This window comes from Pezoporus occidentalis, unplaced genomic scaffold (assembly GCF_034315485.1).
Source record: "Pezoporus occidentalis ecotype Australia unplaced genomic scaffold, CSIRO_AGI_Poc_V1 ctg212, whole genome shotgun sequence".
NCBI classification, from domain to species: Eukaryota; Metazoa; Chordata; class Aves; order Psittaciformes; family Psittacidae; genus Pezoporus; species Pezoporus occidentalis.
In genome coordinates this window covers 811304-838468 of record NW_026913987.1, presented here as the reverse complement: position 1 = coordinate 838468, position 27165 = coordinate 811304, and the positions used below count along the sequence as shown (strand labels likewise).

The following is a 27165-nucleotide window of genomic DNA, read 5'->3' as shown; positions in this document are numbered from 1 at the left end:
ATTTACAAGAAATGGCTTTCAAGTAAAACATTTCATCTTTTACAGGGATTGTTTTCCTCCCCCACCCCCCCTCCCCATTGTATAATAGGAAGAATTTGTGAATTAATCTGACCAAAGCAAACATCCTGCAGTTCTTTCCCAGACAAAACTTCCACTGAGTTCAACTGTCACTTTTACTCAGGAGACCTTTTTCCTGAGACAGAACTGCAAGAATTGGCACCCTCAGTGCATCCCACAATTTTGACTGCCACTGAAATCACTACAGTTTTATATCCAGGCCAAGCATAACACACTGTTTCTTACTCTTCTCATCCAAAGACAAAAACACCATGTAGTTTCCAAAGCTCACTGTATTACAGTGAGATGTCCCTGTACAATTTTTCTAGTCCACAGTACTAAGTTCCTTCACAATTCTTCACTTGTGTGAGGAGGGAAGCATAATTAGATTCAGAGGAAACATTAGGAAGAAGCTCTCCCCTGTGAGGGTGCTGAGGCGCTGGCACAGGGTGCCCAGAGAAGCTGTGGCTGCCCCATCCCTGGCAGTGTTCAAGGCCAGGTTGGACACAGGGGCTTGAAGCAAGCTGCTCCAGTGGAAGGGGTCCCTGCCTGTGGCAGGGGTTGGAGCTGGATGAGCTTTAAGGTCCCTTCCAACACAAACCAGGCTGGGATTCTATGAGCATTTTCACTGCTGAGACTAGGGACCAAAACTCGCCCAGGAAGGTGCCTTGCATCAGCTCGCACACAGTGTCTGAGGCCAGGCAGGGAGCTGCATCCAAAGCTCCACAATCCAGCTCATGGTTTTCTCCCCTTAACATCTTTTTTCACCTCCCAGTTTGAATTCCATTATTTATGACACATGATATTTAGGTGTGTCTTTCTGGAATGGGGAAAAAAAAGCCTCTGTTGTTTAAACACAGAGAACCTGAACCATGCCTGAGGACCAGCTGGGATGCTGTACTTACAGGTAGACTTCCCGTGGGTTTTCTCACAATTTGGACAATGATAGATGTCGATATCTGGTGCCTCTTCTTCTTCAACACCCACACAGCTGGAATACATAAAGGCAAATATTACATTAGCTTGAGTCCACCTCCAAACATGCAAGCACAAAACTAACAGTGAATAAACCCAAACCCCAGGAAGCACCTACTATGCAGCTAAGCTGACTGCTCACAGCTATCTCGAAGAAAAGCTTAGGTGCTTTTCACACTAGTATAGTCAGACTGGAATTTTCGCATCCAACATTCCCGATGTGATGCTAAAATAGCTGTCAGTCAGAAGCTCCCTTCCAGCTCACTGTGGACCTCCATTAAAATGTGGCATAGAGTCCTAAAGAATCTTTTTACCCAGGGAGACCATTTTGTATCTACACAAAGTTCTCCAAGCACCATCCCATGGAAGCCTGATTAAGAAAACATCTTCCCCAAGCATGTACAGACAGATGCTAGGTATCAGAGCCTCCTGGCGAGGTATACCATCCGCAAGACTTCCATGGGTTCCATATCCATTACAATGTATGAAGATGAGGAGGAGAAGACACATAGCTCATAGCGCTTCTGGCTGCTAAGAAGATGGGTTGTACCATGGCAGCTGCTTGGAACACCCACTCGGATGATTTTGGATGGCACAGGATATGCAACAATACAGAGCAGCCCGCAGGCATGCCGATGAATGCCTCCAGAACACAGCAATGGGGAAAACAAAACCAAACTACAAAGGAATGGAAGACCCAAGATAAGAAGTTGCTGTGCAGCCAAAGCACCAAGCAGCCAGCCAAATAAACTGCAGCACAGCGCTGCTCCTTGCAATGGGATTCATAGAATTACAGAATCCCAGACTGGTTTGGACTGGAAGGGAACTTAAAGCTCATCCAGTCCCAGCCCCAGCCACGGGCAGGGACCCCTTCCACTAGAGCAGCTTGCTCCAAGCCCCTGTGTCCAACCTGGCCTTGAACACTGCCAGGGATGGGGCAGCCACAGCTTCTCTTGGCACCCTGTGCCAGCCCCTCAGCACCCTCACAGGGAAGATTCTGCTCTTGCTTGCTCAGTCTGACATAGCCTAGGCTGCAAGGCACATTTGCAGCACAGAGGAAGAGTTTCAGCTGGGTGCTATGAGATACAGCCCTGGTGCCATGGCTCCACGAGAGCTCAACCAGGTGAGAAGATCCACAAGAGGCAATAAAGTCAGCCTCACCTTAACCAGCTGCACAAACAAGGGCAGATCTCACTGCAATAAGAGCTCTCCTGGAGTTTCTCCACCACCTGAAATGCCTCTCAGTGCTCCTCAGGTGGCAGAAAACACCACTCCATCTCTTCTGCCAGAGAAGAGGTTTGGGCACTGAGCATGGAAATGCCACCTCTATGCATATGGTACAGTTCAGTCTCCTTGCATCCTGCTGGCAGCACAAGGTGGGAACTGGTGTGGGAAGATGAATTCAGAGTTGTTACCCGCTGGTTATGACCCATAGGAAGCAGAGGAGAGGAATTTTGCCGTCTCCCACTGGCAAGGGAACAGGGTAGGTCAGTTCTGCCAAGATCTGACAGAGTCTCTCAAACCCTTCTCACTGTGTTCAAGCTCCTTAGGACAATACCAAAGTGTCCAAGATTACAAACAAATAACTGGAGAAATGCACGAAGGTCAGCTACACCAGCAATTACTAAATATGATGGTCTAGATGCAGGAAGGCCCTAACCTCTCGGCTGCTGGCAGGCAGGAAGGTGCATGCCACCTCCTCCATGCTTCTTTAAGCCTTGTAAATCACTGCTGCCATGAACCTGCTTCCAGCTCCAGGGAGCTCACAGCAATCTTGATGCCTGTACGTGAGCACACACACAAACACGTGCATGTTTGGAACAGGAGGAGTAGCTGTTAAAATAAACCGTGACCCCCTGTTTATAGAGGTAGGTTTGAAACCACTTCTGAATCCAAGGCACACAGTGAAGTGTAACTGTACACATTATGGCTACAAACCACAGATTGACTTGCTTTTAGAAAACAGAATCAACAAAACCCATACTGAGTCTGCAATCAAGCTGGACAAAGCCAAAAGCTTGGATATGGAAACAAATCTTTGTTATAACCATTGAAAATGTTTTGTCAAACAAGATTCTGCCAGAAACCTTTGTGGATATTTTCATCCTGTTGCAGCTGCCAGTGTGTGTATGCGACCCAGCTCCCTCCAAACCAAAGAAGACAGGGTGAGAGAAGTTCTGCAAGCAAAGCCAGGGGAATTCTCCTTTTCAATGAGCTCAGGCTGTAAATAAGCTGGTAAACAGGACGTTACACTGGACTTGTGTAAAAGCAACTGCAGATTCAGCTGATGGCTTCTTTTATGAAACATTTACTTGAAAGAAGACAAAATGATTGGATGTCCCTGGGCAGATAGCATGGAAAACTGAAGAGTAGGTCTGCAGACAGGAAAAATCATCCCAACAATCCAGTCCTCAGAGTCAAGCACATACAGGCAGTAAAACACCAGATTAAGCAGTAGAAAACTTAAACCCTGGCAGATTAGAGTTGAGTGTAAGAAAATGTAGAGGATTCCTCTGCCCATAAAGCTGCGTCAGCTGCTTATGCCACTGGATTCAGCTTGTTAAGCTTTGTAAAGGTATGGATTAGGGCTTGAAAAGCCTATATTTAGCTAAAGTACAGGAGATGAGACCCTTGGGCGCTGCATGGGTTGCCATGGGAGGAGGGCTGAAAAGCCTGAGCGAAGACTGCGGTGTGGTGGGAGCTATTGTCTGAGAGCAGGAACAAACATTCACCAGAACAAAATGGAAAAGTAAAAATAACTGACCTCAGACTCAAGTGGCCCTCTAAGAGATGCAGTCAATGTTTCCAACTGCCACATGGCTTCTGGATGAGGTTTGGCCATTTACAGCTACTTGTAGGCAGAAGCTGCTATGAATATATGAAACTGCAAGTACAAACTGTCCAAGCAATCAAGCCATTGAAACACCTCAGGGTGACCTGTGACTAAAATACGAACCAGCTCCAGTCTGTGCCCCCAGCAGAGCTTGAATCACCAGGATTTACATCAGCAGAACTGTCTGTGGGCTTCCACATGAACACAGGCATACAGACTGGAATTTCCATAAGGACAGACTGACAGAGACAACCCCTTGAGAACACTTGTGCCAGGAGAAGTACAAGATTTTCAGTGAGGTTCCTCAGGGATCAGTGCTGGGACAGGCGCTGTTCAGCATCTTTGTTGGCGATGTGGCCAGTGGGATCGAGCATCCTCAGCAAGTCTGCTGATGACACCAAGATGTGTGGTGCAGTCGACACCTTGGAGGGAAGGGATGGGATTCAGAGCGACGTGAACAGGCTGGAGAGGTGGCAACACATGAACATCATGGAGTTCAACAAGGCCAAATGCAGGATCCTGCCCCTGGGTCAGACCCATGGGGGTCCTTGTGCAATCCCAAGCACAAACACAGGCTGGGGGAGACTGGACTGAGAACAGAGCTGAGAAGAAGGACTTGGGGTAGTTGATTGCCAAGAAGCTCCCCATGACCCAGCTTCAGTGTCAGCTTGAGCCCAGAACCCCCCTGGTTCAGCCTGGAGAAGAGAAGGCTCCTTAAGGGGAAACCTTAGAGCAGCTCCAGTGCCTGAAGGGGCTGCAGGAAAGCTGGAGAGGGGCTTGGGACAAGGGATGTAGGGACAGGCCAAGGGGAATGGCTTTAACCTGCCAGAGGGGAGACTGAGATGAGCTCTTAGGCAGAAGCTCTTCCCTGTGAGGGTGCTGAGGCACTGGCACAGGGTGCCCAGAGAAGCTGTGGCTGCCCCATCCCTGGCAGTGTTCAAGGCCAGGTTGGACACAGGGGCTTGGAGCAAGCTGCTCTAGTGGAAGGGGTCCCTGCCCGTGGCAGGGGTTGGAGCTGGAGGAGCTTTAAGGGCCCTTCCAACACAAACCAGGCTGGGATTCTACGATTTCATGCTGGCTGTATCGGTTTTCTGTGACAAGATTTTGGTGGGACATCAGCTCCTCAGCCGTGACCTATCCTCCGGTTGGTCTCCAGACATGTGAGAAACTGAATTTGAGAGCATGAGAAGCAGAAGGACACTGCCAACTTTGACAGAAGCCTGTGCAGAGTCCTGAAGGCATCTCCTGCCTAATTTACAAATGTGTTTTTTCTCAGAGTAGTTCATTAACAATAGAACAGAATCAAAGCATTTCTCCAGCTGAAGAAACCCAAGTCAGCTGTAGCAGCAGAGCAGTGCTGTCCTTACCCTCACCCCCAAATCTGAACACAAATGGTGCTTTGTGTTTGGAATCGATGGGGTTTTTTCATGAGAACACTCCACTTTGGTCCCTCTTGTTCCTTTTTTCAGCCCCATTTGCCTGACAGAAACACAAACATAAAAAAAAAGACCCGAGCCAAGCGTTTGACCCCCTACAAGGATCAAACGGGTCTGCTCGGCGTCAGGCCGCGCGGATCCCAGGCGGCATCCTTGGAGCAGCCTCCCCGGCTGCAGCCAGCCCCACAGCCAGCTCTCAGTACGAGCCCTGGATGCATTACCAGTGACAGAGAAGAACTGGGAAAAGTTTCAGAAGCACTTTTGTGTGATTATTCAGATCTGCCAATGAGATAAAAAAGGACACAAGAGGCTCAGCAAAGGAACTGCGAGGCAGAGCTTGCGAAGGGACGGGCAGGGAGCAGAGGCAGGAGGCAGAGCTGGGAGCAGCCTTGTGACCAACAGCCGGAGCGGATTTGTTTGTTTTGTTTGTATCAGCAGCTCAAGGATATGTTTCAAAAAGCCCACAGACACCCCAACCCAGTGTGCTGATGGGCCAGCAAGACCCCACTCTGCTGCAAGGACTCACAAGTCAAGCAATGCAGCACTTACACCCCATCAGGCTGTGAATGAGATGCTGAACATGCCCCCCGTGTGCGCAGAAGGGCACAGCACGAGTGCTGGTGGCTCCCTCCCTGGAGGTGTGTGTGGGTACAAAGTGGTGTCCTCCAATGAAGTATTTTGGGTGGGTGTCTCTGACTGTCTGTGAATTATCTCCAGCTGCTGCTTTTAACTGTGTGCCCAGAGAAGCTGCGGCTGCCCCATCCCTGGCAGTGTTGAAGGCCACACTGGAAGGGCCTTCGAGCAACCTGCTCCAGTGGAAGTTGTCCCTTCCATCCAGTTGGAACTGGATGAGCTTTAAGGTCCCTTACAACCCAAACCAGTCTGGGATTCCATGATTCTATAAAGCAGGAGAGCACAGGGTTGTGCTGATGGGCCCATCTCCCAGGGTGCTCACTGGGGTCTGTCAGGGCTGCCCAGGGCTGGCTGCTGGCTTTCAAGCAGCAGCTGCTTCTCCCCAGCACATGAGGATAAAGCATCAAAGCCCCGGGTGGGGCAGCCATCCCAGTGCAGAAATGGTGTTTTTACAGGTAATAATGGTCATAATTAACCTCAGCTCATCCTTATCCCTTAACAACTGCTGTACTTTCTTGATGCGCCATTTATCAAGCATTGCACAATTAAAGCTCTTCTTTGAGAACAAAGGTGTCATTTGTAAGGAAGACACCCATCCAGTTTCAGAAGCTTCCACCATCTGACAAAAACTACAGGTGCTGCATGAAAATCAGAACTTGCAGCAGCAGAGACTCACGCTTCACATTTTTAATGCTGAGGCATTGTTAAGTGACAGCATTTCTTGTGTCCACATCACGGCATGTAGAAATGCAACGGCCAACACTGAGGACAAAATAACGTTACAAGAAAAGACAAAAAAAGGGGAAGAAGAAAGAAGGTGATTCTGTTCCTCTGCTCTGCTCTGGTAAGACCTCCGTGCAGTCTTGTGCTCAGCTCTGGAGTCCTCAGTACAGGAAAGACATGGACCTGTTGGAGAGGGTCCAGAGGAGACCACAAAAATGATCAGAAGGCTCCTCTGCTATGAGAGAGTTGGGGTTGTTCAGATGGAGAAGAGAAGGCTTCAGGGAGACGTTACTGTAGCCTTTTAATGGGGGGACTATAAGAAAGATGGGGAGAGACTTTTCAGGATGGCCTGCTGCAACAGACAAGGGGTGACGGGTTTCAACTAAAAGAGGGGACAGTCAGGCTGGACTTGTGTAAGAAATTGTCTACAGTGAGGGTGGCAAAACACTGGCACAGGTTGCCCAGGCGGATGTGCCATCCCTGGAGACACTCAAGGCCAGGCTGGATGTGGTTCTGAGCAACCTGATCTAGTTGAAGATGTCCCTGCTCGTTGCAGAGGGTTGGACTGGATGAGCTTTGAAGGTCCCTTCCAACCCAAACTACTCTGATTCTATAGTGGACAGCAAGTATTTCACATCACTTTGCACATGCTCACCTGCCAGTGCTTTAAAAACAAACACTTAGAGGGAAAGACCTGCTTTCCAAATCAGCCTGTGTCTGTGTGGTCCCTGTTAGGAGCACAGCAGCTTCAGCAGTACACAAATGTAAAGGCAAGGGAAAGCTGCACTGTTCACCATGGTGTTACGACTGTATTCCATCCCAAGAAAACTGCATCACTTCTTTGACTCAATCTCCCTCCCCTGTAGAGCAGTGACACCAACTCCTGCCTGTTAGCCTCGGCGCCTGCTGTAGCAGTTAACAGGCATTTGCCTGGTGCTTTGGAGATGACAATCTGCGCAAGTGCTGGGTTGCTACCTACCCACAGAGCTTTTGCTTTAGAGGCTTAACTCTACTGCATGTAAATACTCCCATGAATTGATAAATAAATGTTTTCCTTGTGACTTCAGCCTTCCCTGGGCTTCCCAGCTCTGGCATCTGCACAGTCACTTTTCTGAAGCTAAAAATTACATTTGGGTTTCCACAATTCTAGGCCCAGTGCTGGGGCTTGTTTAAAGCTAACACTCTGGGGTTGAAACAGGACAAATTAGACTCCCCTTATAAACATCCTGAAGAGGCTTCTTTTCTTTTCTACACAGTTTTGACCACATTGCTTCAAACTGAAGAGGCTGGAGGAAAAACCAGGAGAAGGTGGAGGTGCTGTAGGTAGCAGAGACTGACTTGGGGAATTCGTACCATCTAAGGGATGCCAACTATGGACAAGCAACTGTAGACTGCACCTAGAAGGGGAAATGTCCACATAACTATTGCCACCAGGCCACAAAACTGTATGTACAGAGTATACCAGGAACACTGTGCTACTACAGGACATGTATTCAAGTTACTCAGACACCACCCACACTTCTGACTACTTGCCATGCCCATAAAGCCACAGAATCATCCAGGTACTCAGGGGCTAGAGGTATGCCAGCATCCCAGAGCAGCCCCCCAGCCAGCTTTTCCCAAAACCCATATCCAAGCTGCAATGAGGACAAGGGCATGAACAGGACCGCTGCTGAAAGCATGGTGGGCTGCAAGGGATGCACTCCTTGCTCTTCAACTACGCTTCTCGTCTGATGTGAAAAGCCTGGTCCCACCACCCCTTGCAGCACCCAGAAACAGGGACGTGCCTCTCAGGGGCACAGGGTGGGATGTATCACCATTTCTACCTTACTTATTATTAGGCAATTCTTTGTTGCATGGCAGTGCTGCGTACTTTTTGCTCTTTGCAGTTTGACTGAAAGCTAATTGCTTGCTTATGAAGTAGGTGCCCTTTCATTTTAGAAAGAGGAACAGAGTAAATCTGTTGCAGTCTGAGAACTGCCAACAGGACTGAACTACTGCAAGGAGATGCTCTCTCTGCTTCTCCATCCCTGCACTTCAGCCAGCTGCACGAGTTCTGCTGTCTTGGACAAACTTTGCTCTTTGGTTGACTGAACCACATTTTGTGACTCTTTCTCAAACCTGTCTGCAGTTGTGGTATGCAGAAGAGAATTAGCCCTTGGGGAGAAAGCAGGAATTACTTGACCTTGATAAAACTATGTATAAAAGTGAGTGAAATCAGGACCTTGCTGAAAAACAAGTGTTATAGCCAACTAAGCCAGCTGTAGAACAATTTTTAATTGCAAGTGGCTGAGGGACTTCATGGATGTCACTGGTCAGTGCAGATGCTTGGCACCTCCTTGATTGTCTCGTACAGATAATAATCTGACCAGTTTCCAGTGTGAAGATCCCCTCTCCGCAGTATATAGTGCATGGTCCACCTACATGTTTATGAGAGAGCCATATCTGCAAAAGGCTCAAGATAAATATCATATCCCAATGATGTGAGGTGATTAGCTGCTTGGGATGGGGGCCAGCTGCTCATGCTGAAAGCAGCAATGCACACTGAGCTCACCAGGGAGCAGAAATCACAGCCAGAGTCCTAAACACGTGGACTGAACATTCTTCAGAAGGTGCATCCCAAACTGCAAGGGGAGCTAAAGCAAAAGTAAGCGTAGAAATAACATGCACATTGAGAACCCAAATTATATTCAGAGAATTACAGATTTTACGTAATCAACAATATCCAGATTGTTCAAGCCTGAGTCATAAAACAAGTCTAATAACACTGGAAACAAATCATATTTAGCAACTGAGGCTAAAGGATCTATTTGCCTACAGTATAATAGCTTTGTTTCTGTTACACTGAACACTATTAATGATAATCTGTCCTCAGTTGCTATTTGGTGAGCAGGCTCGCTGTTGTAGAAAAAAAACATCTTGTTGTTTGAAGGAGTTTTACCTGATGCCCTTGTTGAAGTCCCCAGTGATTTCTGTAATCTCAACTAAGTACAAAGGAAACAAAAGTTTTGACCACTCTGCAGAGAGTGACTATTTTAACATGGTTGCATTGCTGTTCATAGGCATAATACAAAAAACTACTCCAGTGGTTTACATGCATAAATCCCATTTTCAGCCTCTACCTACATTCAAAATTAATTCAGAAAGGAAGATTCTTTTAAGTTGATGGTATGAAGCCACTTGAAAGCCCAGGTCTGATTTTCATTAGTGGCATTCACACTCAGAAGCCTCTAAGCCATACGTTAGTTACTATATATTACTAGTGAATGAACGGTTTGATGCTTCCTAAACCACAGGTCCCAGAGAGAGGGAGAGGAGGAGCGCCACCACCCAACGCCAGCACAACACTCCATCTCTCGGTCTCACTCCTGACTCTTTTCAGGCTCCACAGAGTCAAGTTCCTTACAAAGCAGCCCGGGTTCGGCTGCATTTTAAGTTTCCTTTGATTGTGCAGTTGTATTTCAACTATGAACCAGATTCTGGATGTTGCTTTAGTCTTTCTGGGCTGCTCTTGGGTCACGAAGGACCAAACATTTGGCCTAATTGCTCAGCTGGGAATTCCTCCAGCACAGGGGAATGCCGGGCTGTCACAGAACCAGCCTGCGTTACCTAATTTCATAACAGGTAACAGAAGTGCTCAATAACATATCAAACACGAGTCTAATTTAATTTTCCTTTCTTAAAAACATACAGTTCTCCCAAATGGACTAATGCAGAGAGCCATGATCTCCACATATTTACATATGGAAAGAGGACTGGAGTCCCAGTGAGCTGTTACAAAAACACCTCTTTATCTCTTTAATATCATGTTTAGCTAATGTAATTACTTCAAACAGGCTTCCCAGCCAGTGAAGTCCTGTACGTTTTCCTGATCATGGTCCTCCATGGCACAAATTTAAGCCTGTTGACATCAGGCTGATTTTTCTTAGAGCAAGCGTCTGTTAAAAACAGCGATTTCCAGGGGTCCCTGGAACACGCTGAATTAGAAGACTCTTTTTTTCTGCCACCTGCAGAAACTCAAGAAGACATGAAACAGTCTAGGTTTTGGCCAGCCAATCTTGTAAGAAAGCAGGAGCAACTCAAAAGCTGTTTTCATTTAGAAGAACCACCAGTGACAACAACCATACTGGCACATCAGTTAAGGCACAAACAAAACTACGCTGAGATGCCAGTGCCTGATCCCAACAGTGTCAACACGCCCTTAACTGCTCACTCTGGATATTCACAGTGCTGCTGACATGATCCCACTGTAGAATAAAACTTCCCTGTCCAAATGAATACTCCCTAATTATCAATAGTCTGCCCCATTTAATTGACAGCTTGATGGCTGTCAACAACTTGATGGTATTACAACTTGACATGGTAACACCATTTCTCCCTTAACAAACCATCCAGATTTGAAGTTAATAACTTTGCTATATTAGTTTCATTCCTGGTGCACCCAAGACTTGTTTCTTTATTGCAGCAGCTGTCTGGGATTTGAAGACAAGTCAATGTGCAGTCCACACCTTCCTCCTGGCTTTGCTCTCTCTCCTTCACATGCCAAATTCCTCCTTGTTGCAGGAGCCAACTAACATCACTGTTCTCACCCAGTTATCAAGAAAGCCTCCAGGAAGAGCCGAGAGAGCATTTTACAAACATCAACTTGCATACGAATTCCATTTTACTGGTTCTGTATTTCAACTCGCACTGTGCTTAGGAACCACAAAACTTTATATCACATAAAAAGCAGGTTCTAGGTTTATGTTTGAGACTATTCCCAGAAAAGGTGTTTTTTATTGGCACACTAGAAGTTTTGCCTCATCTGGGAGTTAAACTTGGGCAGTGATGATATGCACACACACACACAAACTTTATGACCCACAGTGTCTTTGTACTGTGGATACCAGGTGCAGTTACCTGGATGTCCTCCTGGCCTCATGTGTGGACACTGGACTTCAAGACCAGAGCTTCAATTGCTTATCTGCTGAGGCTGGAATTAAATGACTCTCTTGGGTCTGCTCACAGGGTGTTACATAGCTTGTTCACGTGCTAGAACAATACAGCTCCATTAGCAAACGCTCCACTGAGGCTCAAAGAACCTCCTCCAATGGGCCCATCACTGGGGGAAGCACAGCATCCAGGGCAAACCATGCCCTGAGGTTCAGGCTCTTGGTGGGGGTGGAGCAGGCAGATGGTTGTGCTGCACTGTGAGGTGAGGGTGGAAGCAGGAGGGAAACCACAGACTGCTTATCTCTTTGGTAAAACTGCACGTGGCCCTTGTGCAGCTGCACCACTCGCACTACCCAAGCAAGCACAAGAGCCTGGCACCACAGTGAGCCCTGCTGTGTGCTCAGCTAGACTTATGCAAGCTCTGACCTGCGGTTCTGTTCCCTCCAGGAGCAATAACAAACTGTAAGCAGTGGCCAAATAACCTCCTGGAAGCAAGTACTGTTTATTTAAACCTTCCTCCAAAGTGACCATATGCCTCTTTTCCCAACTATGCCTACCCTAGAGTAGTCTCCAAGAAGCCTTCTCCATATGTAACCTGAAAACCACTGTTATGCTCTTACAAACGTGTTTCAATGGGTTTAAAGTTCTTTTGACCTCTGAGTCCTCAGACAGCACAACATGGCTTGAGAGAAGGGTACTCTGAGCAAACAGCTTGCCTCTTACTTTTCCAGGGTGCACTGGGCTGTGCCAGGGCGTCCACTCTCCCACAGCCTTCTCTGAAGGTAAATTACTACAACTGCTGAAAAAATCTGGCAATCCAAGAACTTCTTACTTATTCATAAGATTATTAAAGTTATTATTAATAAATCAATGCAGTTCCACTTCTCATCTGTCACAGTTTGGTCATACCAACCAGATACATTTAACTTCGAATACTGAGCATGTTTGACATAACTGTTCAAAATCCACCAGTCTTTGAAGTTATTCTGGCAAGTAAGGAGCCCAAAGAACCACTAGGTATCCACTGAAAAGGTGAAGCTCAGCTTTCGCAGCCCTGACAGTAACAAGAGGATACAACTCCATTGTAAGTGGGTACCAAACCAATCCAAGACTCTGCCACTCCTCAGGGTTCATGCTCAGAAAAGCTTGGACTCTTGAAGATACAGTTAAGTTTCTGTATTTCCAAAGGCTAAATCCATTTCCTTTCCTTTCCTACTCAAGATACCCAGTATTTCATCAGGAAAATACCAGTTTTTTAAAGATAGATGTTCACTAAATTGCTGGCAGCAATATAAACACTGTGGGTGCCCTTACAGAGAAACAACAACCTTTATCACGAGTAGCACCAAGAGCTCAATAGCCTGTCATGGGTTTCTCCATGCTCATTTCAACATGCTACAGGTCTAATTACTGCTACTAATTTTCAAACCATTCGCTTAAAATTACTGCTTTAATTTTCAAACCATTCCCCTAATAAAAGCCAGGAAACGGTGATGGCCTTTCCTTAGGTGTGTGTGCCAATGAATCATTCCACTCTGCAGCCTGTCCTGACTGAAGCCCCAGCTCAGTTTGGATTCAGGTAACTTCTTCACTGCCCCTGGCTTTGATATTCCGATGGGGGGCAAGGAATGGAGGCACAGCTTTGGCTGTCACCCCCTGCCACTGAACACCTGAGCAGATCCTTAGTTCTGCACTCCATGAGAAGCTAAGAGGCAGAGAGACACCACTGTGCTTCTCTGAAGCAACAATAAATAGGTCATGCGACAAGCAGAGATGTAATCTCGCTCCCACTCTTGCTTTAAGCAAAACATGTAAATTTACAAAATGAAAACTGTACCAAAGAGCCAGAAAGCCCCTGTAGAAGAGAAAATATCAACATAAACAAACTGAAACATCCTTCTGCATGTTTCCTGATCCAGGAACGTAAACAGCAATTCACATGAAGAATTTGGGATGTGCATTTCCTGTTGTGCACTGACTTCTAGAGGCTGATACCAGCATCATGCACCACAGAAACAATTCCCAAAAAGGTCTGAAGTTACAATGCCTTGCAAAATGTAAGTTCACACAAGAATTCTAATCAAATAATTCAATTTCTGCTCTTAGAGACTATTTTCTTCTATGCATGTGGGAGCTGAATCTGGATCTGCTTATGTCTTATTAATAGAAAGAAACCTAAATATTAAAATAAAATAGAGGTAGAAGCATGCCAGCAAATCTGAGGCTGTTTTCCAAATATGCACAGATCTAGTCCCCATCTTCTCATGACGGGATGTTTTATTCTGTGTCAAATACCTTTTTCCTCCATTTCAGAGAAAGTTCATAGAACCACAGAATAGTTAGGGCTGGAAAGGACCTTAAGATCATCAAGTTCCAATCCCCTTGCCATGGGCAGGGACACCTCACACTAAACCTCCTAACCCAAGGCTCTGTCCAACCTGGCCTTGAACACTGCCAGGGATGCAGCATTCACAACCTCCCTGGGCAACCCATTCCAGTGCCTCACCACCCTTACAATAAAGAACTTCCTCCTTATATCCAATCTAAGTTTCCCCTGTTTCAGTTTTAACCCGTTACCCCTTGTCCTGTCACTACAGTCCCTAATGAGGAGTCCCTCCCCAGCATCCCTGTAGGTCCCCTTCAGATACTGGAAGGCTGCTATGAGGTCTCCACGCAGCCTTCTCTTCTCCAGGCTGAACAGCCCCAACTTTCTCAGCCTGTCTTCATACAGGAGGTGCTCCAGTCCCCTGATCGTTCCTGTGGCCCCCTCTGGACTTGTTCCAACAGTTCCATGTCCTTTTTATGTTGAGGACACCAGAACTGCACACAATGCTCCAGGTGAGGTCTCACGAGAGCAGAGCAGAGGGGCAGGATCACCTCCTTCGACCTGCTGGTCACGCTCCTTTGGATGCAGCCCAGGATACGGTTGCTTTCTGGGCTGCGAGCGCACACTGAAGCCGGCTCATGTTCATTTTCTCATCGACCAACACCCCCAAGTCCTTCTCCACAGGCCGAGTTCTGTCCTTCTGGAACTGTCCTATTCAACCCAACGTTTCCCTTCAGTTTACGTAGTATCTCTCATTTGTTTCCTTTAAATCACTCCAAGGCACTTTAGTTTCCAGAATAAAACTCTATAGATTTGGATCCTCTGACACCAACAGTGGAACTTGTCGAATTTATCACCTCTCCTCTCAGGAATAAAAAAATAAAAATAAATCCCTTCTGTATGTACCCACTACTGCAGACACAGCTATGTCCATCCATGTATAAACCTACACAGACAGACACAAAGAACATTTTCATACAACCATAGTCTTGACCCTGAACAGGCTCCATGAAGTCCACCAGAGAATTACTACAGATTACTACTGAAACCCTGTCAGTGTTCAAGGCCAGGTTGGACGGGGCTTGGAGTAAGCTGCTCTAGTGGAAGGTGTCCCTGCCCGTGGTAGGAGGTTGGAACTGGATAAGCTTTAAGGGCCCTTCTAACCCAAACCAATCTGCGATCCTATGAATACATCAGTTATTGATAAACTCAGTCCCCAAGTCAAGCAGTCCTTCAGCACATGCTCACCACTGATTTCAAACTGAAGCTGAAACACAGGTCTGCAAGAAACTTTTGCCCAATTTGGGCCTTCAATTACAGCATTTTTCTACCAAGGAGGACTTGTACAAGGCATAACTCTCCAAGCAGCAACACTCAGATCTTTGCTTAAAGCTCAGATGTGCTCCCCCACCTCTTAAATAACTGTACAGCAGGGTTCAGAGGCTAAATACTGCAGATCGTATTTAAGGAGAAAAATGAGTCTGCAGTACCAAGCTGGTCCAGATAGAAAGCTCTGCTCCTGTGGTGTCAACCTCACCCCAGTAAAGTCCATATGATCTGTTGGCTGTGATGACTATCATACCCTAAGCCTCCTGTAAGAGGTTCCCAGAGATCCATACAGGTCTATGTTACCGCTTAGTTAAAGTAGTAAGTAAGGGTCCCAGAGGTCCATATAGATCTATGTTATCTCTTTGTTAAAGCAACGTATCCTTAGGTCTCTTTGGCTTGTAAGTGACTGTCACTGTCATCATCTGAATTCCTGTAACTTCACTGAAACACTGTTCAGGGTGACAAAGGTGGACCATTCACCTCCCACCATTGAAATCAATGCCTAAGGAGAAAATCTGACAGCTAGCTCTTCTTAAAATCAAGCAGTTCTGATATCAGCATGAAATTAAACAATAAAAGCAGAGATGTGCATCATCAACACTTTCCCAGATCCATAGAATTTCAGTCTCCAGGACTCTTAAGTACCAAGAATGCTATAATGCCATCTTCACTGCCCATCTGTATTATCCCCATTGGAATTTTATACATCTACAGGGATTTCTTTTGGGTTGGATTTTGTTACAGGACACGGCTTAGTTCAACCAAGAAAACAATGATGTCTTCCTTCAGTCCTTATTTTTGGGCCTTGATGAACCACTGTGATCATTTCTAGAGCTAATCAGAGAAAATCTGGTCTTGTTCATAGAATCATGGACTGGTTTGGGCTGGGAGGGACCTTAAAGCTCATCCAGTTCCAAACCCCTGCCACGGGCAGGGACACCTTCCACTAGAGCAGCTTGCTCCAAGCCCCATCCAAAATGGCCTTGAACACTGCCAGGGATCCAGACAACTGGGAACAAAGCAAATCCAAGGGTCCACCTGCAAGACTGGAATCTTAGACTGAAAGTTTCTCACAGCAAGCTGTGCTTCAGCCAGAGCACTGACATGGACTGCGATGCAGTCCATGGCCAATCGCAGCACAGCACAAGCCCCTTCCATGCTGTGCATGCTAAGGGCCCCTGAGCCCATTACAAAAAGGTACAGCTGGTGATTTTGGGCTTTGCCTTGTTATAAATAATAAGGTTACGTTTTCTTTATAGATCTTTTGATTTTTTTACTTTGGGAGATTCGTGAGGTTTAATGGCATTAATTCCTATTTGCCAACCTTGTCCATATAAATGAGGATGCTCATTAAATTAATGTTAAGCGATGAGCACTATAATTAGGACATATTTAAAATGGAGTGCATCTAAATCAAAGACTGGCCAAGATGTTCTCCTTCATATCAAGATATAATTCGAAGGAGGCTTGCGGTTTAGTGTAAAATGAATGATATTTTCCAACAATCTCTTCTCACTGAGGCAATGTACAGACCAAGAAAACGTATCAGAGACTGCATCTTTCCACTTGACATTATTCATTCACTCTGGGGTATGACGTCTTTCATTTGCTATTATATTGAGTTTACTGTGCAATTTTTTGCCACTGATAGCAGTAAAGAAAGAAAGGAAGACAAACATGCAATACTGGACTGCATACAACTCATACAATTGCGCTTTTGGGAGGCAAAATGTAACATCACAGTTTTGATGAGCAGTTGTCCAGGTTACAGCAATTGTAGCTAATTTTATTTCACTAGGAACAAAGGCTCACTGAGGACACATCAGACAGTCACACCACCCTTGAGGAGCTATCAGCTAATGCAGATATAGGTACATTGGTGATGTCACATCTCCAAGCCAAAGGCCAATTCACTACTAGACCATCCTTTGTGTTGTCCCATGGAGATACCTCAGCAGTACATCAAGTTGCCAGTGTTTGCCATTTCAGGCCAGACCATCCACAGTCACAGACTACTTGAGTTTTAGTCTTTGACTGCACAAGTTGCTCCATGGGGCTCACTGAGTCATGCAGAAAATCCCTAGTAAACTGAAGAAGCAAGTCCAGCTCTCCTAATTCCCACTGCTGAAAGACAACACTCTCATACGAATAGGTCAACCACAAACAAATCCAGGCTGAAAAGAAGGTTTCTAAACAAGGGGTGAGTGAAAAGTGCCAGATCAGACTTTTTTTCCTCTTGTTATTTTATATCAAATCAAAATTCTGTTTCACCTCCCTGTCATATAATTTACAGTAATTAAAGGCTTCGAGATTGACCCCGATGTTCAGTCACATAGTCGAGCTGACTGCAATGCCTGTCATCTGGGTGACATCAAAGGCAAAACCTTGAAGAGGTCACCCTTAACAGGGACAACACAGGGAGAACAGCTCATGCAATTTTCTGCAGAGCAACATACTCCCATCTATATCCAAAATTCATCATCTTTCCACAACTGTATAATCAGAGCCTGATTCTGTTCTCAGCCCCACCAGGCTGCCATGTAGGACCATGCTAATGAAGGAACTCATCCAAATACAGCTTTAGATCTGACTATTCTATGGTTTCTTTCCAAAACTCATGTCCTATGGCCTTGAGTTTCTTTGCTTGACTGTTGCCCTCTCATCTTGTCTCCTGGCAGCACCAGCCTGGGTTGAGCCCTCTGCCACACGCAGGACTTGCATTCAGTGTAGGACATTTGTGAAGATAACCTGCTGCCATGCCAAGGATTCAGTGCTGTCAGAGGGGCTCAGCCAAACACAGCTCATTTGGTGGAGAAGATGCTCAGCTCTGTGTGATTACAGCTGTTCTCATTCTTGCTCTGCCCCTTCTCCTGTCTGGATTTCCCAAAAGCAGACGGGAAATAAGCCAAGAGGGAAGGAACCAGAGAAAGAAGCAGTGGTAAGAAACAGAGCAAAAAAAAAACTTAAGGAAAAAATTGCAAAGCGAGAGTGAATTAAAACCAAAAGGTCAAAAGTGCATTGAACAAACAACAAAAAAATAACCCTCCTCTCCAAATCACCCTCTTATTTTTCAGTTTCTTCCTTGTGTAATCCAACTGACAGAAGTGGCACCAGTCCATCTGGCCACACACAGTAAGAAAACTTGCCTTTTTTCCCAGCCGACGTGGACATAAGGGAATGGCAGGGAGCCCAGCAGTGCTCATTGTGACCCGAGAGCTGGGTTATGAAGCCCAACCTGCCACCTGCAGACCACCCTGGTACCCACACCCTAAAAGCTCTGTGTTGTGCCCCAGCTCTGCACAAAGGATGTTGAGGACTTGAAGGTGCAAGCCGGTAGCTTGCAGGTGTGGAGAAAGGACTGGTTTGCACACTGTTGCTTGGTTTCTCTCTCCTGCTCCTCTCACCAGTTCCCTTCTGTTCTTTGCATAGGGTTTTCCATTTCATCTTCAACTGATGTGCCAGGTGTTAGTTAACGACTGCAGAACAGACACCAGCCTGACGCCCACCTGCTCAAAGTGACAGGATCTCTGTTCCTCTGTTACAGAATACAATGGAGATACACCTGAACAGACCATTAGTCCTCAGCACAGGAAAGACATGGACCTGATGGAAAGGGTCCAGAGGAGGGCCACAAAAATGATTGGATGGAGCACCTCTCCTATAAGAAATGGCTGAGAGAGCTGGTCTTGTTTACCCTGGAGAAGAGAAGGCTCCTTAAGGGGAGACCTTATTGTGTCCTTTTAGTACTTAAAAAGGGCCTAGAAGAAAGACCTGGTGGCACTCACCTCTGTGACCAACACAGCCTTCCCTCCACAGAGGGACCCACATACGTCAAGACACAGACACAGTTCCGTCAATAACACCAATGTGACGGGAGCCAGCAAGGAAAATCTGAACTGCCTCTTAAATAAACAAAAGTGGCCTGATCCAAACTCCTTAGATCAGTAGGAATTTTCCACTAACACAAATATGTCAGTATTACCTGAAGTTTTACACAACAGGCCCACAGATCAGCAACAGACTGAACACTTAATGTGATTGCGCCTTATAAACGTTCCCAGATGCAACTTTTCACATCCTTTAAAAGTTATGTTAAGCAATACAGAGAAACAGAGTATGAACCCACACACACATAATTGTACCCCTAACAGTGGAAAAAGTAAATGCTACACATACTTGTAGGGTTTCATAAAGCTCTTCTCATACTTCAGTACAGATTCTTCATTTGTGACCTACAATCAGCAGAAACCTCGGAGCTTTCAGTGCAAGACTTTAGCCGACTTCCTGCTATGCACGCTGACTTGGAGCAGAAACAAGTCAGCTCCCAGGAATGACAGAGCAGAAAGGAGCACGGGCAGTCACTCAGGCAAATATTTTTGGAAGAGTAAATATGCTGAAGTAGAGCGGGTTGCCCTGGAATCTGAAGAGCGGTGCTGTTGTGTATGGAGAAGCAGAGACTGCCTCTTTCAAGGACAGGTCATTTCATACAATGGCAGTGATTTCAAATGACAGCTACTCCCTTCTGCTTTGTCCCAGGGAAAGCAGTAACTTCATGGTCTTCAGCGAAGTGCATCCCTGTGGTGGCTGTTACCAGTTTACTACACAGACCACCCTGATGTTCACCTTACAGACACAGAATCACACAATAGCTAGGTCTGGAAAGGACCTTAAGATCATCCAGTTCCAACCCCCCTACCATGGGCAGGGACACCTCACACTAAACCATGTCATCCAAGGCTCTGTCCAACCTGGCCTTGAACACTGCCAGGGATGGAGCATTCACAACTTCTCTGGGCAACCCATTCCAGTGCCTCACCACCCTTACAGTAAAGAACTTCCTCCTTATATCCAATCTAAACTTCCCCTGTTTAAGTTTTAAAATGCTACCTCTTGTCCTATCACTACAGTCCCTAATGAAGAGTCCCTCCTCAGCATCCTTATAGGCCCCCTTCAGATACTGGAAGACTGCTATGAGGTCTCCATGCTGCCTGCTCTTCTCCACGATGCCTTCAAACCTGTCATCCTCACAGGTTACTTCTAAAAGAGCCTCTTGTCAGTAGAGGAACTCCTCACACACTGTTTCCTGATGGCTGAGATCTAGAAACAAACAGTGTAAATACTGAAGTTTTCCCACTGAGAGCTTTACATAAACAAGGAGCACTTGCAAGCCCAGTGCTGGTCCTAGGGCTTCTTTGGAGTTAAACTCTTCGCTGGTTTAGCTGCAATAAATCAAAAAGTGGATTCACACCTAAAATTGTCCTTTACCTTTCATCCAGCTCCCAGCTTGCTATCAGACTCCACAGGCAGCTCCCCAGAGAGCTACAAATCCCCTATCTGCACACACACTTCAGAACTTCTATGTGAAATTAGGTTTGATCCAAACAAGTCATTATTTATCATCTGCAAATAATTGTTAATGAAGTGTGTTCTCTGACAGATCCTGAGAGTCAAGTGCAGCAGTAACAGAATAACAGCAACGTATTTACGCTTAAACCGTGACAATTTATTTTCACATTGGAAGCCACAGGCTTAATTCTGCCCAGTGCAGAAGGGAGTAGGAAAGGGAATTGCCCTGGGGGGAAAAAATGCATCCTTGTATTGTATGACCAACAACATTCTGTGATAGTGTCTCAGCACTTTTTCCTTACTGAACACGACACCTCTCCTATTCACCACTGCTCCATAAAAAGCTCCAGAATGCTGCCCATACTGTCAAAATAGTTTCTTATTACAGACACGTAACAAAACCAGCATAAACTGTTCTCCAGAAAGAAGCACTGTGATTTAGCCTTCATTTGTTTTCATTAATAGCACACCTTCTGCATGAGTACAGGTCAAAACTGCTTGAGAAAGTGTCTATTATTAGGCAGTGCCTTTTGCTCCTCAGCAAAAGCAAACTGGTATTGTTGTTTAAATAAAATATTATATATCTTGGGAACCAGGAAATCAATCAAACAGAAATAAAAAAATTTCTAGATCACAGCAATCTAAAGTTACTGCACACTCAAAAGCTCTGCCAGCATCACACTGTTAAGTGGCCTACCTAGAACTGGTGCATACCAGCAACAAAGGTGTTTTCCAAAGCTGAAAGTCAGAAACCCAAAAGCCAGCAATACCACACTGTTTGGTCCTTGAGACCCCCCAGACTGAGGTCACAGTCTCAGGGTTTAATATCACACATCCACGATGGACCGGGAGTTTGGATACTTACAGCAATCCAGCCACTGTGTACACAAGACCCCGCAGGCTACCAGTGGAAGACCAAGTCTGAGTGACACCTGGAAGACACTAGCCCACCATGGCAGCAGACAGCACTGAGAACAATGCCTGATTTCACCCACAGGCTTTCTTTGCTGTCCCGAGGATTTGAAGATGAGAAGCATCTCTGCCAGGGATTCACCTTACACATTGCCAAGTGGGCAGCCCACCTTCCAGGGAGAGTTCCCAGGTTGCCCTCAAGGACACAAGGCAGAAGGGACACCACAAGCTCGAGTAAAACCAAGAACTGAGGAGTGGGAGCTGGGTTCAGCTGAGCCAGATGAACTAATTAATTTCCCTTGTAAAGCAGCACTGCAGCACAGAATCACAGAATCATAGACTGGTTTGGGCTGGAAATAACCTCAAGATCATCCAGTTCTAACCCTCCTGCCATCAACCAGGTTGATCTTCTAGGCTTTAAGATCATCAAGTCCAACCGCAAACAATTTAAGTACCACCTTGTAAACCATATTTCTTATTTCCTGTCCTCTACAATTCTAGGAATTAACTTCTATAAATAAGCACATACTTAGCAGGAACTAAACCATTATATAAAAATATAAATATAATATAAATATAATAATATTATATAATAACCTTATAAATTGACTGCAGTCTTACTATGAGCCTGTGATTTTGTTCCTCCTCCCAACAGTAACATTACTGCAAACACTTCTGCAACCATGGCCTGTTCCCACAGTGAAACCAGCCACACAATATCCACAACTTATTCAAATATCTGTGACACTGGCCTATTACAAACTCACATCTGGAATCCAGCAGATCTCTCAGTAAGTCTTCTTCACTTGTTCTCCAAACTCCTCACAGTACCTGGAGCAATGACACTCCCTTGCAGTGTGACCATACCGGGACTAAACTTGATCACAATACAGCTCAGCTGGATGTGAACAGGGATATGGGACACGCTGCCATAGGACATGTATGTTTGACTGCTCAGGGGGTCAGATCTACTCCTGCTCTTGGCAGACATGCTTCCAGGACAGGTGTTAGACCTTACTGGGATGGGAGCAGCCAGGGTGCCTGGAAGGTTTCCGTTATTATCTGTGGTGCATCTCAAAGTAACTCGCTAGCTTTGGTAAGCAGCAGGAAGATTTCCAGTTGATCAGCTCTGCCAAGTGATTAAGAGACCAACATGAATTTAAAGGCAAACTCCAGGGAGCTGAAAGCAACATTAAAAAATATACATTAAGACACTTGCCACCCAGAGCAGTGAACCATAAAGCAGTGCTGTTTATTTATAAAAACTACCTTGTGCAAACCAAGAATGTTAGAATTATTAAGAAGATCATCAGCACACGCAAATGAAATTTTACATTCCCCTCTTTCCAGCAGTAAGGAAGAGACTCATGCTTAAAGTGCTCAGTCCCTCCCCTCACACATATCTGCACTGCCAGCCCTCTGATGGAGCTGGGTGAGACCTAGGAATTCGGCAGCCTGAAGGCCAAGGGAACTTAACAGAAAGTTTAGACAAGCAAATCCAACTGTTTGCAGTGAAAAACTTGTGTTCTCTCTCTGTGAACACTTGTTTTCTTTGAAGACACACGGATCATACCTTCAGCTGAAGCAGATTGGCCCAGCAGCGCTGAAGTCACCTGTACCGGTCTCCATCCAGCATGAACTGGGTCCATCTCTTTCTTTTCCACTTGTTTAATTTCCTACCCCCAGTCCTTGCTGTACGCACACAAACCCTTCCAGCACGCTTCTCCTGGCTGCAGAGGGGCCAGCAGAAAGTATGCGCCATGACTTGGTGAGATGTGGGTTGCAACACCACCCAATGCCTCACATGGAGACCTGAGGGCAGCTCCAGTGCCTAAAGGGGCTGTAAGAAACCTGGAACTTTGGACAAGGGCCTGCAGGGACAGGCCAAGGGGAATGGCTTTAACCTGCCAGAGGGGAGACTGAGATGAGCTCTTAGGCAGAAGCTCTTCCCTGTGAGGGTGCTGAGGCGCTGGCACAGGGTGCCCAGAGAAGCTGTGGCTGCCCCATCCCTGGCAGTGTTCAAGGCCAGGTTGGACACAGGGGCTTGGAGCAAGCTGCTCTAGTGGAAGGGGTCCCTGCCCGGGGCAGGGGTTGGAGCTGGGTGAGTTTTAAGGGCCCTTTGACCCAAAAGAGTCTGTGGTTCTGTGATTCTCTTTGGGTGGGTATGCAGGAGGAGGAGGAAGGAAAGAGAAGGACCTGTACAGGTGGCTACAGGAGTGTGTGTATGCACTTGCTCCTTGGGCACAGCTAAAATATGCACAACAAACCTTGCTGTATAAAAACTTGCTGTGCTTGTCTGTGATTCTCAACACCCACATCTTCAGTAGCTTAGAGCTGTGCTTCAGGCTCATCACTGTCACTCTTGTTTCCTTTTGGGAAGTAATTTTCAGTTTTTGTGGATAGTTTCAGAGAAAATCTCCATGCCACTTGAACCAAGAACCAGGGAAGAAACAGGGCTTTCTCCCAGTGCTAAAAAGGAGTTCAGATAATTTTCCTGTGCACGGATAACAAAATGGGTTTGGATTTCAGCTTGGACAGACACATCCACACTCATGTACATTGGCAAAGGTGGGTTTGCAAATGATCAAGCTCTGAAGAGGGGAAATATGTTTTATCAGATGTTTTTAAGCTTAGCAAAATTAAAGGATGTCTTTGCCTTCCTGTACACCAGTCTGAGGGCTCATTTAGACAGAGCAATATGACTAATTTTAGTGCTGAAGTTACACTGCTATATGATCTTCTGAATTAAACATCTACATGGGAGGTCCATCAGATCTGGTTTAGTCCTTCAGTTGCTTTAAGCAACATAAACACTTTAAAATAAAACAACTGATGACTGTCACAGCTCCTCTGCCTCTGAAGAAACCAGTCAAAAGGCTCAGAAAACAATTCTGCCTTGCTGAGATTAGAGTACTATTATCACAAACTTTTAGTTGATAAATGAAAACAGCTTTTATATAATTCTTTAGATGCAAATATGCATCTCTCCTACTACTGATCAAATATTTCTGATTATAGACCTAATATGTTGTTAGATTTGTATTTGTTGTACATTTGTTGTGGGGAAAAAGTCTATTTTTGTATGGTCTTATATTAAGATTTTTTCTCCATTTTTTATTTGGTAGTCTTCACTGAAGTGTTAACAAATTAACTTGGTTTCCTCAGCTGTTGGAAGGCAATGGTTTTATTGATGTCCAGTAAAGTAATCAACTGCTGTCAGAGAATTCCACTTGATTTTCAACAGATGTTCTATAATAAATAGATAAGGGTGCTGAGGCGCTGGCACAGGGTGCCCAGAGAAGCTGTGGCTGCCCCATCCCTGGCAGTGCTCAAGGCCAGGTTGGACACAGGGGCTTGGAGCAAGCTGCTCTAGTGGAAGGGGTCCCTGCCCGTGACAGGGGGTGGGACTGGATGAGCTTTAAAGTCCCTTCCAACCCAAACCATTCCATCGTTCTATGATTTGTGCACAAACACGGTCTCAGAAAAGATCTTTACTTTGCTCACCCCATCACCAAGCCAGCCCCTCTTTAAACAAGCCACCAAATGCCAATTTCTCCAGCACTGCAATATGCAAAGAGAGCCACTACATTAGGAGGGCAGAGTCTGACACGCTCCTTCTAAGCCGTCATCCACCACAACAGGGATCTGGTCATTCTGTGTATCACACAGTCACACGTGCTGAAGAGCACACTGGAGATGTGGGTGTGCATGTGTGACCAAACTCCAGACAAATGCAAATCAACACGTTCCAAACAACCTAAACATCAACAAAGCCTCAGGCAACATCATTAACTTTGTATGACAACAACCACTTGTACTAAAATAGACATAAATACAATTCTGAGTACTGCACGAGTTTTCTTTGCTTTAATTGTGACGTCCATTTATGTAACTTATTTTCAAATCTGAGGTCACCTGTAGTTTGCATAGGCAGTGTTATGCTAAGATCTCACTAAAATACACTCCAACATTTGGATGGGTCTCATTTTCACTCACAGTATCACTTTCATATATTCTTTATATATATTTATTTCTTTATGAACACACAGCAGTCCTGATAGTACACTGGCATTCCCTTTTCATGCTCTATTTTGTATGGCAAACGACCTGAGCCAACTGTAATGCTCACAGGGGAAGCTTCAACCATGAATCAATGGTATAATGAGAAGGGGAGAAGGAAAGTGAATGATTTTCACTGTTTTATTTATGAAGAACTTGCTATATTAAAACTAATGACAATAGAAGATGGCTGAAGACAACATCACGGAGATGGTACATCTCCTTTGATAGAGCAGATAGCACATATGTCTCAGAATGATGGGTAACATACAAGATAGAGCGAACAAAGGCAAACCTGCATGTTTAGAAACATGACAGTAGTATTTATACTATCCAGAGGCATAAAGCACACAGGTTTCCTAGGATCAGACATTCAGACTAATCATTGAGCTGGTATGAAATTAGGTCCTTTTTGGTCCACGGACTCACAGTAATTTGCTCCACCTGGTAACTCAGCCCTAAATGCACACTCTTCACCAGCTAACTGGTACTACTGGTTTCTTTCCTGGTCTGCAAATGGATCAATTTCACTTTTGGAAGCTGTATGATGTAACAGGTTGATGATTAAGGCTAGATGATGGGGCTCTTTTGCTCCCCCTTGACTTTGGCAGAACTTCTGTTTACTGAAACAGATCCCATGGCACTGCTGCTGTGTGGATTCCTTCTGTGTGCTGCATCATTTGGGGTTCATCACTGATCAGCAGCAATTTCAGAGTATATACATTTCAACACCTATTTGCAGCAGTTGCTCATTGCAGTAGTTGTTCATCACAGATGTCACAACAGCATCTCATCCAAAGACACGATGCCTTGCAAACACCAGCAGCCAATCAGGCACTGCAGCTGGGCAACATCCCAGGGATCTCTAAGTGAATCCTAGAAAATTAATTCACTATAAATGAACATTACATTGCACAAAACTATTCTTTTAAGCTCTATTTAGGGAGTAAGTCTTAGAGCCAGACTCAGTGGACAGTGCTGCTCTTAGGACACAGAGGCGAACTGGAGCTTACTCATGTGAGAAACACAGCTTGAGTGCAGCCAGGCCTGCAGGGATGGGGATTCTGATTTCCCAAGGTGGGAGGAGAGGTTCATGCTCATTTTAACCCAGGAAGACATGTGGTGGGATTTACAAAACTGTTCAGCATGTGATGGTCTAACCAGAAGCCAGAAGGAACTGCTGGTCTCGCAGCTGCTCGTACAGAAGCAGTGATACCCAACACTTGTGAAAGTCACACCTATTGTGTAAAGCCGAAGTTTAAACAGACTTCCCAAGTAACACACAGATAGTCTACGCAGTAAGTTTGCCTAAACCGAAATGTAAGCTAAAGCAAAGAAACAGTGGGAAGGAGCAGGGGTTCTCAAGGCACCTGACAGACTCAAACCTCCCCTAAATACATGGAGGAAAGAACTCCTAAATTCAGTACATTTCAGAATTTGATTTAACCATGAATTTTAAATGGAAACCAAGTTCCCTGACCCTTTTTTGGGAAACACATGGCCAACATGGCCCCGGGCAGCAGCACCCCTGCCTAGCAGCTGAGCCCACCACCCTAGCACCAGCTGCTGCCAGCACTTCGACAGTGACACTGCTGAGGTTTCCC

General features: G+C 45.7%; 1 protein-coding gene across 4 annotated transcripts in view; it reads right to left on the bottom strand.

Moving 5' to 3' along the window:
• Window positions 1-27165, bottom strand: part of PHF2 (PHD finger protein 2) — an 83908-nt gene that overhangs the window by 40610 nt on the left and 16133 nt on the right. For all 4 annotated transcript variants that reach the window (XM_062619598.1, XM_062619597.1, XM_062619596.1 and 1 more), the window contains exon 2: window positions 963-1048. In XM_062619598.1, coding sequence (XP_062475582.1) covers window positions 963-1048 — 86 coding nt within the window. The remainder of the gene's footprint in view (window positions 1-962; window positions 1049-27165) is intronic.